At 56.0% G+C, this 16217-nt stretch overlaps 1 protein-coding gene across 6 annotated transcripts in view; it reads left to right on the top strand.

Annotated features, from left to right (window-relative positions):
• PPL (periplakin) overlaps positions 1-16217 on the top strand; it is an 89041-nt gene that overhangs the window by 39963 nt on the left and 32861 nt on the right. For 2 of the 6 annotated variants that reach the window (XM_031447760.2, XM_031447764.2), the window contains exon 1: positions 6176-6376. The exons of the other annotated variants lie outside the window; for them this stretch is intronic. In XM_031447760.2, coding sequence (XP_031303620.2) covers positions 6315-6376 — 62 coding nt within the window. In that variant the 5' untranslated portion in view covers positions 6176-6314. Of the gene's footprint in view, positions 1-6175; positions 6377-16217 lie in introns of those variants that run through there. 6 annotated transcript variants of the gene reach the window in all.

Here is a 16217-nt window from a genome sequence, read left to right as displayed (position 1 = left end):
CAAAACTCATCAGATGGTAGACTTTAAATATGTGCACTTTGTTGTATTTCTGTCACCCTTCAGTGAGGCTAGAAGACACGGTGCCGACTCCCGAGGCCAAGCACTTAGCCCAGGGCCTGGCGTATAGTAAACATGCAACAAAAGTAGTTATTTTCTATTATTATGTATCTTACTTCACTGAATCCTTTTAAGACCCTAAGCAGCTGGAGTGTCCCCATTTTGCAGGTGGAGAGACTGAGGTTCAGAGAATTGAAGACATTCCTCCAGGGTCACATAGCTAGGAAATGGGGGAGCTGGGATTTGACATCTTAGCTCACTGGCTCTTACCCACTTTACAAATGGAGAATTTGAGGTTCAGAGAGGTTAAGCCACCTGCCTAAGATCACACAGCTGGATGCATGGCAGAGCCAGGATTCCAATCCGGGTTGGCTTCAAGCTAAAATGTGATTTGATTCTGCATTCTGTCCCCGTGGCCTGTCTTGTCCCTCACTCAGGCCCCCAGGCTCAGGAGGGAATGGGGTCCTGACCTCCTGACCTGGGCCATCCCCAGGGGCTGTCACACACTGGTCCCAGAAATGTAGCCCCACCGGTCTGGGCAGCACTGTGAGCCCTGGCAAGCGGGGCAGGGCGGGAGGAAGTCGGCTTGGTCAAGGGGCGGGGAGTTTTGGGGTTGGGTTGAGCAGCCTGTCCTGCGGGGATCCCAGGCCTGGCAGAGCCTGTCTGGCCCCAGGGCCCCACCCAGATCCTCTCTCTGCCCTGACAGTGTGACCTCCTCACTGGGTGGCCCTCAGTGCCTGATCTGAGAGGCACAGGGACAGGCTTGAAAAGAGGTGTCCAGAGACGTGGAGTAGGCTGTGCTGGAAAGCCATCCAGGGTTCAAGATGAGGCCCAGATCTGCAAGATGGGGTGATGGGGCAGTAGGGCTGGGCCACAGTGGATGCCAGTCTGTGGGTGAGGCCAGGTCCCAGGGGCCTCCTGCTGAGCAGAAGGTTAACCCCTCTGTGACTTGGTCCTGGGGCAAGGCCAGGGTGGCCAGGGCACTGGGTGCTCAGAGCAGCCGCTATTCAACCACTGGTCAGGAACTGTTTCAATATTTTGACAGCAGACAGCTGGACAGGTGCACACCTGCATCCAGAGAGGCTGGCAGGAGGGTTATTCCAGCAGTAGCTCCCTGGGGGGTGGGCAGCGGGCTGGGGCTGCCTGGCAGGCAGTAGGGTGGTGGCCAGGATGGGGCAGCCAGCCAGGGGCCCCAGGCGGGTGGGGCCCTGAGGCACATTCTCAGGGGATGACTCAGGGATAGGCAGAGTGGGTGACTCACCATGGACCCTCTCCTGTCCTTGCTACCAGGGCCCAGCCTCTCCTCTGGCCCCAGGGAGGCTGTGGGGAGCTCACTAGGCCCCCAGCCCAGGGCTGAGTGTGAGTCAGCCCATCTGGGCTGGAGGGCCAGCATGATTTTCCATCCCTTGCATTGTTCTGCAAGAAAAGTAAATACATGTTACAAAACATGGGGTGAAACCGGGCCAGCCCCCTCCTTTCCCCTCAGAGAGTGGGGAGTAGAAGGGCCTCCGTGCCAGGTGCTCTGCACACATCACAGAGCCCTAGCTCTTCCCCATTTTACAGATGGGGAAACCAAGATTCAGAGAGGCTAAGCCACCTACCCAAGGCCACACAGCTGAATGTGGCAGAGCCACGATTCAAACCTAGGTTGGCCTCAAGCTACAGCCTGTGGGTTCTTCCCAGGCAGATAGATGTAGACCAGGGCCTAAGCTTTTCTGCATCTCTTTCTGTTCCAGCTGTGTTTCTCAGGATGGCCCAGAAACCCACATGCTTCAGCATCCCAGGGGGTATGTGTTTGTTAACATGCAGATTCCAGGGCCCTACACAGACTCACTCAACCATAATCTCAGAGGAGGGACCCTGGAATCTGCTCCCCAGGTTGGGGTGAGGTGGTACAGCTGGAGATGGGAGTTGGCTACTGTCCACAGGAGGCTGAGCTGGGCCTCCGCCCTGGGAGGAGAAGGCTCTGCAGTAAGGATCAGGCTGCTGGCCTGCACACCCCTCTTTCTGGGGCTGGGGGAATGCCGCCCTTCTTGTTTCAGACTGGTTCACAGAAACACCCAAGCCAGTGAGGGAATGGGTGAGGGCCTCTCCAGCTGCTGGGTAAACAATGACAGCAAACAGGGAGGATGTAGGTGACCCTTTGGAAGGTGCTGGCCTCCTGGGAGCTGGCAGCCCGGCCCAGCTGCTGAGAGGGGACAGGGTTCAGGGGCCAAGTGTGGCCTGGTTGCCAGGGAACTGGATGGCCCAGCAGGTACCATCTCCGAGGGGTTAACCATCAAGTAAACCCCAGGAAAGCAAATACCCTCCCATAGCCCCCAGCCCACGTCACAAGCAGGGCGGATGAGTCACTTGGCATAAGAGGGCTCCGCAGAACCAAACAAATCCCATCTGCCCAGAGGAGGATGCGTGGGGCCAGAACACAGCTCCCACCCCATCCGGCCTGCCCACAGAGTGTCGTGCACACGTGTATGCACACGTGTGTGCACACACACACACACACACATGCACAGCCACACCAACTCAGAAGCCAGATTTTAGAGAATGGAGGCAGGAGGGCTGGTGAAGCACAACTTCAGTTCCTCCCTAAATCTGCTAATTCTTCCCACGCCTGGGCCAGGCTCAGCTGTGTCAGCAGGACTCCCCGCTGCCCGAGAGCGCACAGGAGGGTGGAGCCCTGGAGTGGGTTGCGGGGGCTGGTCTGAGAGCCCGGGGCTGGAGCGGGCTAATCCAGGAACCAGCCTCAGTGCCCTTCCCTGGAACATGAGATAAGACAGCCTCCTCCCAGGTGGGGAGGGCTGGCTCGCTTCACCTGCTGGGGGTCCTCAGGGAGAGTCAATCAGCTGAGGCATGTTGGGCACATGCCATGCTACCTGGCATGGGGCCAGCCCTCAATAAATGAGAAATAGCAGTAATATCACCAGTGTCACAGCTGGTACTCAGCAGCTGCGCTATAAGCCTGCTAACCTGGAGGTCCCTAGTTTGGCTCTCTCCCCAAGCCAGACTTTGGGGAGGTGTGGAGAAGGTAGACTAGGAAATTGGAGAAGTCCAGAGTTCTGACACAGTATGGAGTTCCTGTACTTGCTTGTAACCCTCAGCTCCACAGGCATCGAGCCTCCAGCTACAGGTGTAACCCCTTCCCTTTTGTGGAGCTCTCACTAAGTGGTGGTTGTGTGTGTGGAGGGGGGGGCTGCGAATGCTGTTATGCTCATTTCACAGATGAGGAAAACTGAGGCTCAGAGAGGCAAAATGACATGCCCACAAGCTGTTCATACAGCTGAAAAGGACTGAGCAAGGACTCCATCCCAGGTCCCCCAGGGTGCTCCCCCTCCTCCCCATCTTTGGAGCCCTGATAAGGCTCTACTTCCCAGACTAATCCCAGTAGGCTTTGTAGTTGTTGGATCTTCGTCTCTGCTCTTAGACTATCAGCAACTTGAAGGTAGAGCAGCTTCCTTGTTCAGCATGGGTTCTATTTTACCCATGTCATAGCTTCCATAATCCTTAACAACCAGTATCTTTCAGTCCAGTAAGAAAGTCCGACAAAGAAGGAGGTTAGTTCCATAGAAAATGGTGGCGCTGACAGAGGGGCACGAAGTGGGGAGGGGCCACAGGAGGGGGCAGCAGGGAAGGCTCTGGTAAGAGGGAAAGCCAGGCTTGGGTCATTTTGAAACAAGTTTTTAAAAAGTAACTGGAAGGCAGTGGCTATAGCCCAGTGGTAGAGTGTATGCTTAGCATGCTCAAGGTCCTATGTTCAATCCTCGGTACTTGTGTTTAAAAAATAATAATAAAGCATGAAAAAACTCTTAAAAAAAAGTAACTGGAAAAAGCCATCAAAAAAGCAATCCAAGAACATATAAAAAAAGTCCAAAGGAAAAATTTAAAAGTACAATAAAATCCAAACACTGTAAAAGAGTGTACAATGAAAATTCAGATTTCTCTCCTGAGGGGACTCATGGCTAACAGTTTCTTGTGGATCCTTCCAGAAGTTTTCTGTGCGTATACACGCACATGCTTCCTGCTTCTCCCTTGCACTCTGCTTCTGGTGCGTGACGCTGCCTTCCACATCTTGCTCTTTTCCAGCTGCATGGTCTTCCTGGTGTAGATGTGCCCTGAGTTATTTAACCACCTGAACCCAGTCCCAGCAGCCATCAGGTTGTTTGCAGGGCCACCTCCCCGGCAACAGTGCTGCCATGGCCATCTCCTAAGGTAGGTTTAGCCTCCAAGGGAAAGGTAATAGGGAGAAAGTAAGGAAAGTGTTTCCACTCAGAGTTGTGCCATAAAGCGGGGGTGGACAAGGTTCCCTCCCAAGCCCTTTTCTGTGACCCACTTGGGGTGCAGGAAGGGGTCCTGGGTGAGCAAGCTCTGTGCTGAGTTCAGGCTTCTGCAGACCCCAGGTGCCACCCCCCAACCTGCATTCTGAAGCTTTGGCTCCTCCCTGACACCTGCTCCCCATGTTGGCCAGCTGGACTTGCAGTCTCCAGGTGGCCGCCAGGCCCCATACTAACCTCGGACTTGGGAAGGGAAGTCACTTCAGGATGGAGGGAATTGCTCAAGCCCTCAGCTGCCTCATGGGGACCTCCCCACCCGCCCGGGCAGGGTGCCTGAGAGAGGAGCTGGGCAGAACCAGGTTCAGAGGGGAAAGAGGGGTTAGGTTTGGCTGGAAGGTCTGCTCAGGGCTCCCCACCTGAGCAGCCAGGAGGGTGGGCTGTAGGCAGGGTCTCTAACTCTTGGCTTCTCACAGAGAGGCTAGAGACCACCACTAGGACTTGTGGAAAGTTCAGATTTCTGGGACCCTTCCTACACTCCCCAGTCAGGAGCTAAGGATTGGCAGGGGAAGGGGGTTGGTGTGTGTGGGGGCAGTCAGAGCCCTGGAATCTGCATTTTACAAACTCCCCTGGGGAGCCTGATGCACAGCCCACCCACAGATGCCCTCTTAAAATAAGGTTTTCCTAGAGTCTCTGTAACCCTTTAACACTGAAATCCTTTGGTGACAGGGACAACAGATGGCCTAAAGGACACTGTTTTCAGATGCTCTGGGGTCTGGGGTGGGAAAAGCCTATAGGAATCCACTCCCCCACCAACCTCCTTATTTTATAAATTTAAAAAACAGCTGGGAAGGGACTGGCCTGAGGACTCTGGATGCCCAGTGAGGGACCTTGCCTCCCTCCTCCGCAGACCTCATCACTCCCCATCTGAGCCCTAATAGCCCTTTCAGCTTAACTTATCTCTGATGCCTTCTGACATCTTCCCTGGGGACTGTGTGCTCCCCCTTCCCAGCCGTGCTCAGAACCCCCAGTGCCCTCCAGAGTGGTGCTGAAGTCTCCCGGTTGTCAGGACCCTACTCGGGCTCACCACCAGACTCTATTTACTCTCTCCAACTGCAGCCTTTCCTGCAGGCGCTCTGAGCCACGGTCTAACCTGGCCTCCTGCTGGCAGAGTCTAACTTGGCACATTCCACACGTGCTAAGTGCTTTGTGTGATTATTTGCAGGAATCTCCTCAATACCCTATGGGATGGGGCCTGTTGTTATCATTGACAAATAAGGAAACTGAGGCTGGGAACTGCAAGAAGCCTTACCAAGGAGTCAGCTGACCGTTGTGGCAGCAGGATTTGAACTCAGGCAGGCGCGCTCCAGAGCCCCCTTTTTTCAATTGCCCTCGACGGATGCTACCAGCTGGGTGTAATTCACTAGCTATCCGGAGCACAGAGACCCTTCCGATCTCTGCCACACCTGCCTGGGGGTGGTCAGCCGAAGAGAGGGGAGCCCTGATGCCCAAGAGGGGCAGCGGGGAGCCAGGTGACAGCCCTCAGCCAGGAGGCGCGCCAGGCCAGGGGTTGGGGGTGAGGAGGGTGCTGGGCGTGCTTGGGAAAGCGGCCAGAGCGCCCCCGCCCGCCAGCCCAGCCTCTCGAGTCTCCGGTGTCCCCACCCCTAGCCCCAGCCGGGCGCCCCACTCACTCCACGCGGCCAAGGGCGCTCGCCAGACGCGCCTGGAAGCCCCGCCCACCCGGAGCCCCTCCTCCGGGAAGGTAAGCGCCACCTTCTCGGGAGCGGCCCAGAGAGCCAGTGGCTTGCGGGCGCCCCGCCCCCCGCGGGTAGAGACGGGGAGCCGCTGCCGCGCCACACTAGGGGCTCCCGCGCCGCCGCCCGCTCACCTGCGCCCGCTGCCCGCCCCTCGGTGCGCGCTGGGCCCGCCGCTGCCCTGTACCCAGCCCGGCGCCGCGACCTGGCGCCCCGCCCGCCCACCGCGAGCGCCACCATGAACTCGCTCTTCAGGAAGAGAAACAAAGGCAAATACAGCCCCACGGTTCGGACCCGCAGGTGAGGAGGCGCCCGCACGTCGCGCGCTGAGGGACGCACTGGGCCGGGAAGCATCGTTCAGGGTGTAGGGGAGCAGCCGGCCGCGAGGGCTGCGAGGAGGCCCAAGAAGCACTGCCCTGGGGGTCCCAGAGGGCGAGAAACCCAGCCAGGAGTGTGCGATGCGCGGGAATGCGAGACCCAAGGGCCACTCTTGAGCTGGCAAGCACCGCCAAGGTGGGGATAAGCTGGTGGCGCCCGAGGAGAAACACGCTGTTTGGCGCCGGAGAGTTTTAGGAGTCCAGAGAGCACGGGCTTGGGCGCTTACAGGACGGGGAATTGAGCTGGAGGTACAGGGGACCTCTGTGATCTGGGGTCGCCCTTGCACCGGGGGTCTTCCTGGGCCGGAAGGCACCGCCGGGTGGAGAGGGGTGTGTCCGGAGGGCACTACACCCAAGGCAGGGGTGAAGGCAGGGGTGAGGGCGGGGGAAGCGCAAGGGACCGAGGAAGCATCGTCTAGGGGTGCAATCGGGCAGTGAAACTGAGCTGGGGCGGGGGAAGAGGGAGGCGTTCACCAGCGCTTCTTGGACAGCGCTGGTGCCCCTGGCGTCCAGGAGGCGAGAGGTGGGGGGCGCGTTGTGGGGGCGGGGGGAGGGGCGTGCCACCTGCAGCAGCACTTCCCGGCACCTGCCATACTGCGCTCCAGAGCCTGGTCCAGAGGAACCGGTGGGTGTGGAGTCGGGTTCGAGGAAGCCCGGCTGAGGCACCCCCCAGTCCACCCTCCATCTGGGGTCTGCGCTGCGGCTGGGCGGCGTCGGTGCCGCCTTCTCCCTGCTTGATTTCTCAGGGGCGTGGCTCCCCATCCACCTCCAGCCCTGAAACTGGCGGTGTCTCTGAGCCGCGGGTTCCCAGGGCTGCCTGGGAAGGGAATGACATGTCTTGATATGTTTGCATTGAGATGGCAGCCCACGTCCGTTTTGATAAGCCTAATGTATTCACTTAATAATCGAGTTAGAGGAGCCCCGTGGAGATGCTGAGATAGAGGGAGGGGACAGGACTTCGGACCCTACCTTGTCTCCGCCCCAAGGACAATGGAGTAGAGGCTTCTGGCTGGGAGGGAGCCTTTACCAAGCCATTCCCGACAAGGGGCTTCAGGCAGGTGGGGAATTCAGCAATTGCACAGCCTACCTGCCTGGGAGTATCCACTCCAAGGTGCCCTCACCTGAGACCCTGCCCCCTTCCCTGGAAGCAGTTCCTTGCTCCCTCCCAGGCCCCAGGTGAAGGTGAGAAGACTGGCCAGGGCTCCCACCCTGCCCCTGTGGTCTAGCCCAGGCAGACCAGTCCGACAGGTGTAGGCGGCCTGGGCACTGGCATGGGGAGTGTGGGCCCTCCATTCCTTTGAGTTCCAGCCCTTTCAGGAACTCCCCTGTCCTGTGATCCGCCCCCCGCCCTCCCCTTCTCTCCTTTGCACTGTTTCGAGCTCAGAGGCATTTCTTTCCGTCCCCTCCCAAGATTCTCCCCCCTCACCCCAGCCTCCCTGGTCTTTCACAACCCCAGGGATTGGGCAGGGCCCTGCATGCTGTTCCTCTGTGGCTGGGTCCAGCTGGCTCCCATACCCAGCTGGGGTCCCGTCCAGTCCCGAGCTGTTCTCTCAGATATTGCACAACCGAATGTTCTGTGCCAGCCACGGGGGACTGTTCTGTTCTCCCCCCACCTGGACCTGGGCCCTTCACACATGCACACACCCACACACCGGGAGATGGTCCAGCCTCGCCCTGCTCCCTGCCTTCTCCATCCCTCTAACCGCCCTTCCTCTAGCTCTCCATCTGTCCAGTCCCTCAAGGCCTGGACTTGGACCTAACAAAAGGTTATGATGAATCAAGCCAAGCTAGGAGGGTCTTGGCCTTCCCAGCAGAGGATAGGAAGGAAGGAATTTCCCATCCTTTACAGTTTCGGGGACCCACGGTGACAAGGACACAAGTCTTGCCCCTCTCGATACTTCTGGCCCTTGGCGGCCACCCTCTGCCCCTGACTGAATGACTGATCTGGATGATCCCAGATCTCTTAAAGGTGTCTTTCTCCAGGAAACCTTCCTGATTCTCTCCCCAGGATGGGATGAGAGACTCTTCCTTTGGACCCTGGTGGCCTTGCACAGTCACAGCCCTGGGTAGGTGCCAGATGCTTCCCTGCGTGGTCTTGCCAGCCCAGCATAGCCCTCTGCCCCTTCCCCTTGATGGGTACAGGTTCATGGACCAGACAGGGGTGGCCGATAACCTCTTACCCAGTTTTCTCAACAAGACTCTCTTGAGTGTTACCAGTGCCTAGCCCTGTGCTTACAAGTCTAGGATGTGGTTGCTGGTCACCCTCAGTTTTCTGGGGGCCTCCTCCTCTGTCTGGAGGAGGGCAGGGTTGCCACTGAGAGTGAGCACTGAGGTGGGTAGGAGCTCCTCTCCTCTGGTCCCAGCTTTGCTACGTCTGCTGTGGGCAGATCATGGAATCTCTCTGAGCCCGTTTTCTCATTTGCAAAGCAGGAATGGTGCTAATATCTTCTGTGTGGGGTGGCTGGGAGGAGCCAATGTAACAACGGAGAGAATGCCCCTACCACATAGGAGGTGCCCACACAGGGTCAGCATCCCCCCACCCCTCCCCAGCGAAGGGGAGCTAGGAGCCAGGACTTGTGACCTTCACACCCAGGCAGTCCCGACTTGGACTGTACAAGTAAACAGAAATGGGCGAGTGGAGAGCCCCCCTTGGAGAATACCACCCCTCCCTGTTTGCCAGCAGCTGAAACTGGGTGTGAACCTGCTGCTCCCCTCGCCCTGCTTCCTAGTGACAGGCGTGGGAGCTGGTGTTCACACCTGAGCTAATGGCAGGGTCAGGCCCATTGCTGCAGGTCCCCGAGGGTAGTGTCCAGCTCAGCGGGGAGAGTCTTGAGGGGCCTTGGTCCTACCAGCCTGCTCATGGCTGAGAGTACAGCCCCAGCCAGCCCCCGCTTCCCAGCTGTGTGACCTGGGGAGCTGCTTGGCTTCTCTGAGCCTCTGTTTTCTCACCTGTAGAATGGGCATAAGAATAGTACTTCCCTGGTAATATTGTTGGCATGAGGATTAAATGAAATAATTCAGGGAAAGGGTTGAGAATTATAGGAAGCGTCACTCCACGGCAGCTACGATGAGTATAACTATCGAATAAATGTGAATAGGCGTCTCCTGTGTGTCTGGGATTGAGCTGGATGCCGTGATGGACAGGCGGTGCACTGCACAACTCCAGGGGTGCCATTCCTGGGGGGTGGGGGTGGACGTGGGGGAGACACTGACAGTCTCCCTGCACTTGGTGGAATTATGCTTAATTATGAGTATTGTTACAGGCTGTCGTTGTGGTGGTGCGAGCCCGGCGAGGGTAGTGGCAAGGGGACGTAGAGCTGGACAGACGAGGTCTCCAGCCTGATGGCTCTGGTGCTCCTTGTCTGAAGTGAGGGCTGTCAGGGTTAGGGTGGAGACCTGGGAGGTCAGGGAGGACTTCCTGAGGAGGTGTTTGACCTGGCATGGGGAGAGTGAAGTGGTTAGAGCCATCTCTGAAGTTAGATTGAATTCTGCCTGCATTTGATTTTGGCAAAGAAGTTTGGCCTAGCTGTGAACCTCAGCTTCACCATCTGTAAAATGGGACTAATTTTGCCCCTCCACCCAGACCTGGGTCCCAGTAAGCACCCAGCAGCCTGGCCTCACTTCCCAACCTCACCCGGGCAAAGTGCTGCAAGAATGGCCCAGTCCCAGTGAGGGGACCCTGTGGGGGAGGCAGGGCCCAAGGCTTTGAGGGCTGGTGAAAGGGGCACATGTCCTCCTGGAAGCCGCCTGGGGTACCCTGGGTGGTTAAGAGCTTAAAGTTTGATGTCATCCAGGTGTGAGGTCAAGCCCCAGCTCTGCCTCCTGAACTGTGTGACCTTAGGCAGGTCATGTCACACCTCTGAGCCAGTTTCCTCACCTGTGAAATGGGAGTGATGCGGCAACCCCCAGCTGGTGAGGTCACTAGGGAATGCAGGCAGTGGGCCCAGCTGCAGACCAGGCTCACAGTGAGTGCCCAGAAAGTCATAGCAGCCAATACTGGTAACCACACCCTGCTGTTAAGGGCAAGGAGGATGCTAAGACCAGAGCAGTCCAGGCAGCTGGTCTCCCTCCAGCTGTGGCGGCTGTGGCCCAAGTGGCACAGGACATTCATGCACCCCGGCATTCATGTGGGCCCCCTCTTTCAGAAGACACATGGAGAGACACACATGCACGCATTGCTCAGTGACAGCTGGAAAGCTTGAACAATTTGGGGGAGGGCCCTGCGAGCAAAGCCCATCTCCCATCATGTGGGTGACTAGGACCAGCATGACCCACTCAGCCATTTCTCAACACCTATTGTGTGCCTTGCACAGCCATGGATGTTAGAGCATCTTGTTCTGATCCCGTGCCTGCCAGGCTGGTGGTGGTGTCCCGTTTCACAGAGGGTAACAGTGAGGCCAGGAGTAAAGGCAATCACCTTGGGCTCACAGCTCACCAGTAGCCGATGCTGGGGACCTGGGGGCTCTTGCGGAGGGAAACTAGGTCTCCCCACTTGTACCTGGGGCTGGTGGCAGCTGTCTCTGGGGACTTCCCCAGGCCAGATGGTGGAGTCCTTGGGGTTGGTATCCCTGAGTCCGCCCAGCAACCCTCTCCGCCTCTTCTCTCTGGTTTTGCCCTCACTCTCCCAGTCCTCTTGGCAGAGGGAGTGAGACCTGGTAAATTAGATTCAGAACAGAACGGAGCTGAACCTATAACAATGGCTGCCATGGTGGCATTTCAGGCATTGTCAGGGACAGGAAGTTTGAGGGGAGAGGCTTAGCTCGATTCAAACCATTTAGGTGACACTCTAAGGAGGGTGAGAGACATCAGAAGGGCCCTGGGGGCTGGGGGAGAAGCTGCCTTGGAGAGCATTTCTTTCCCAGGCTCCTCATCAAGGGGTGAGGCCAGGATTCCGAGCTCCTCTCAGCCCCAGGCAGGGCTGTGCAGGGTGGTGCCAGCACTACCTGTCACTCTGCCGGCTGCCTGCCCTGGCCTGTCTCAGGAGAGAGAAGACAGAAATGGCCCATGGTCTTTGTTCTCTCTGCATTTGGTGGGTCTAATGTCTTCCAGCCTTCTGAGCCTGGGGAGGGAGACCCCTGATGCCCCTTCCTGCCTCCAGGCAGGCGAGCGCAGCCCTTTCCTCCACGTCTCCCTGCCTCCAGAGCTAGCAGCCTGGCTGGGCCACCAGGCTGTCCTGTCTGAGCACTTGCAGTAGCCTGTTCACAGTTCCTGCTTCCGCTCCATCACCCCAGTCCCTTCTCCCCATAGCAGCCAGGGAGCTCTTTGTAAGATGTATATCTGGTCCTGTCTCCTGCTGCTTAATCCAGTCCCAGGCTGCCCTTTGCTCTCAGGTCCTGGGAGCAGCCACCTCGCACAACTTGAATGCTTTCCCCTCACTCTCTCCTTTCCATACTGTTTCCAGCCCCTTGGCCTTTACTCATGCTGTTCCTTCTGCCTACAGTGCTCTTCCCACCCCTCTTCACTCATGTCTCTTCCTCAGTTGGTGTCTGTCCCTCATGAAGGACTCCCTAACTTCTCTGCTGGGACAGATCCACCTCCTCCATTGTCTCATCCATCTCCCTTGTCACTTTTATCTCAGTGCCATTTGACTCTGCGTGGTGGCCCACCTGATGGGGATGAAGGTATGTCTCCCCCAGAGACTGGCTGGAGTGGCCCATGTGCTGAATGAGTGAGTGAATTAATGAATGAATGAGGGTGAGCCATGGAGGACCGCTAACATTCTCCCCCTCCCCCACGAAACATGTCACGGGAACACACGCTGGTGCAGACACACACACCCCCACCAAGAAGTGGGGTGGGTGGGTGGGGCTTCTATCTAGTGGAAAGGTATTCGAGGACCTGAGCCAGGAGCCTACCACCCCCTGCCACCATCCCCCATCTTCTGTGTGCTCGGTACACAGGCGGCAACAATGCGGGAGATAAGTGCTGAAATAGTGGAGGCAATGGGGCTTCTGGAGGAGGGGGTGGGTGAAGAGGGAGCACCGAGGGGCTCGAGATGGGCGAGGTGGGCGTCCCCAAGCACAAGCCTGCAAAGGCATCATGTTGCGTGAACAAAGCAGACTGACAAAGGACACAGAGAGCACATTTGTGTGCATTTAAGAAGCATTCATACAAAGGAATTCCATATAGTGTTTCTGGATGCAGACACAGATGTGTACTGAAAGTTTAAAACAGACTTAGGAAGAAACCAGCAGTTCCAAAATTACCCTACCCTGGGGAGGGGCTCAAGGGATAATGAAGGGTAACATTGTATTTTTTTTTTAACAAAATCTGAAGCACATTCGGCCATATGGGAACATCATCTAAGTCCAGGTGGTACAATGTTTTCGGTACTTTCCTGCATGTTTGAGCTAGGTCAAGAGTTTTCAAGTTTTTTACGGTGAGGGGCGGGATGGACGGGGGAGCTGGCAGCGGGAACAGCATGGAGGGAAGCCCACAGTCCTGCATGTGAGTCCAGTCAGTAGGGACAGAAGGGGTCTGAGGGAGGAAGAGGAGCTGGCCTCAGGAGAGGAAGGTGCCCAAGACCTGGGGACAAGGATGTGGGGCCAGCAGGAGGGCTCTGGATGGGGAGGCACACGGAGTCTCAGAAGGGGGGCAGGGGGCAACAGGCGGGGAATGGGGAAAGTTGTGAACACTTGGGAGGCTCTGAGGTTGGGTCCCAGCTCTTAACAACCGTCCTACATTGTGACTGCGTTGTCTTTCTTAGATAATACTACCCTGTAAGCCCCTCCTCACCTCGTCTCTCTGTTCTGGTGAGGCTCGGAGTCTGAGTCTCAGCTGCTCTGAGTGGGGAGCAGGGGAGCAGGCTGGTGGGGTGTCCCAGCTGGATGCCCAGCCCATCCTTCCCTGGGCAGAGGATTTGTCAGGTCTCGTTTATCGTAAGGTAAACACAAACTGCAGACCGGGCTGCTCGCTGGCCAGTAGCTCCACCCCACCCACTGCCCGCCGCCCGCTGCCCCTGGGAGGCTGCGCGGCTGCAGGAAAACAGTCACGTGCAGAATTCTTTGCTGCCCCAGCAGCCTGGGCTCAGATTTCAAACTCATGGCTTTTAGGGTTTTACTTCTCTGTCCTGGGCGTGGGGACTTTTTGGTTCTAGTTGAAGTTTGAGGAAGGATGCTGAGTTGGTGCCACCAAGAGCAGAGAGGACTCCAGCCCTGCTGTCCCGGATAAGGAGCTCGACTCTTCCCAATTATAAACTGAGCAGCCAAACCCCCGTGTTACTGATGGAAGCTGAGGCCACGGACAGGGATGGAGGGCTTGGTGGGTAGAGTAGAAAGAGCCTGGGTGTGGGAGTTGTGGACCTGCCTCCCAGCTGTGCCTCTTGTCAGCTGTGCTGCGGCCACGTTTCTGCCCCTCTTTGGAATTCATGAAGGCAGGGATCTTGCAGGCTTGCAGGTGGCCAATCCCACACCCCCAGATCGGGGCCTGGCACATAGTAGGGGCTCAGTAAGCAGTGGTGGGAGGTCCATTTTGATCTGCAAATTAGAGGCACATAGGATTGTGGAGAGGATTGGAGATGATGTGTGTAAAGCATCAGGCACATAGTAGTTGCTTCATAAATGGAGGCCAGTGCTCCTGGTCCACTGGTCTTGAACCCAGAATGTTGTCCTAATAACCGGGGGTGTCGAGATTGGTTTGAGCCCCACTTAAACCTTGCAAAAATCTTCAAGACATGCCTTGGCGTTCCCTGAGGTGGCTTGAACTTCTGTGAGTGTCAGTAATGGAAGCCCAAAAGCACATGCCTGACTCAAGTCCCCCAAGGCAGGGTGGCCTTCCCTGGGCGGAAATGGTGTAGACCATAAAACAGAGCCTTAGTTTCTACACCAGCAGCCCTCTCAGTTTAGGATCTACTTCCCCAGGATTAGCAGCTGGGCGTGGAGGAGTTTACTGTCTAATTACCAGGGAAGTTCCCAGCAGGGAGCCTCTCAGCCAGTTTACCAGTCAGTCTGGGTGCTTCCTGGGTACTGCTTCCTATAAGACTTCCTTCCTGCAGGGACCTGAAGACTCTTCCTCAATCTGTTCCCCTAACCCTGTACCACAAGACTGTGGTTCCTTTCCTTGTTCCCAGCCTTGCCTGCACATTAGAACATCTCAGCTTTAAAAGTGATGTCCAGTTTCTATTGCAGACCAAGTCAGAACCTTGGGGCAGGTCCAGACTTCAGTCTTCTGATGTGCAGCCAGGGATGTGAATCCCTTGTTTACACTGATTGCCCTGCTCTGTTTCATCCGAGTTACGTGCACTTTGCTTTTCCTTTCCAGCAGCAGTCACCTGGTGTGTCACACTCTATTCCTTTATTCTCAACTTTCCTGTGTTGTTTTGGTTTTGGTACATGCCTTATAAAATGGCATAGAGCTGGTTTTTGTTTTGCTTTTGTGGTCTCACCTGAGAGTCATCTTTTAGCAGGCGAGTTTAACTCGTTTACATTTATTGTAATGACTGATGTGTTTGGACCAACTCCTGCCACATTATTTTGTACTTTCTACTTATTATGCTTTCTCTTTGTTTCCTTTTTTCTCTTTTGCTGGATTATCTTGGACTAAGCTATATTTTCACAATTAAGTTAGGATACAAGACTTGAATGGGGCAGACTGGATGAAAACACTGTGACGCAGGTGATCTGGATCTTTGTAGTCATCGGGGTGCTTTTCTTAATCCTGCCTATTAAGCCATAAACCTTTGGACAATAAGGACTTACTCATCTTTTGGGGGGGACTCTTCCATACCCCTTAGTAGCAGCCCTTGCCCAGGCTTGGGGCTCAATAAATAGGTGTTGAATTGAGCAGACATTTTGAAGCACGTTGACAACTCCCGTCTCCAGGGACGTGGTAATGGAGAAGGGCTTGTCCCCAGGCCCTGTAAGATGGGCAGAGAGATGACAAGGAGTTGGGGGTGGAGGGGGAAATTTATTCAGCAATTATTGAATATCTAGAAATATTGAAGATCTGGAGAACTGGCAGAGGTGGCAGCAGTCACCAGCACAGACACTTACTAACCTTCTGGCCCCAGGCAAGTCTCCCTCCTCCCCAGGCTCAGTTTCTTTATCTTCACAGGAAGCAGTAATAACACCAACCTTGATGATGGCCTGTTTAAGATCAAAGCGGAAGGTGTGTCAGGCATGGCCCAGGGAGGGGCTCCCTCCTGCCAGTTCCTTCCCCTCAATGGCCTGGTCAGAGGGACAGGCTAGGAGGCCCTCATGGTGGCATCTTAGGAGAATGACTCACCCTCAGTTTCCACCACAAATTGTTACCCAACCACTGGGATTAATTGTACTGATGAAGATGCCAACAAGATGTAAATCACTGTGCCTCCCCTGGGTGGTGAACACCTTGCCACTCTGTCCTGTCTCCTGATGTCTCCCTGTCACTTTGTGGAATAGTATTGGCAGCCGCCTTGTTCTGAGGAAGTGGCTCTGGCACCTTTTCAAATCTTGGCATGACCACTTCCCAATGCGTGACCTTGGGTAGGTTTCTTAACCCCTTTGAGCCTCAGTTATCTTCATCTGGAATATGGGGAGACAGGAATCAGTACTTGTTTATGCGCTATAAAGTGTCTGCTCAACTCAACACCTACTTATTGAGCCCCAAGCCTGTGCAAGGACTGGAATTAAGGCCTCCAAAGAAGGCACCCAAAAAGATGAGTAAGTCCTTATTCTCCAAAAGTTTATAGCATAATAGGCAGGATTAAGAAAAGTACCCCGATGACTCAGGCTGCCTTTCTCCCAGGGCTGCGAGGTTTCAGTGGATGATGCAGGAAAGGGCTGAGC

The sequence above is a fragment of the Camelus dromedarius genome, chromosome 24, assembly GCF_036321535.1.
Source record: "Camelus dromedarius isolate mCamDro1 chromosome 24, mCamDro1.pat, whole genome shotgun sequence".
Classification (NCBI taxonomy): Eukaryota; Metazoa; Chordata; class Mammalia; order Artiodactyla; family Camelidae; genus Camelus; species Camelus dromedarius.
The sequence above is the reverse complement of the archived record's forward strand: the minus strand, read 5'-3'. Positions and strand labels throughout refer to the sequence as shown.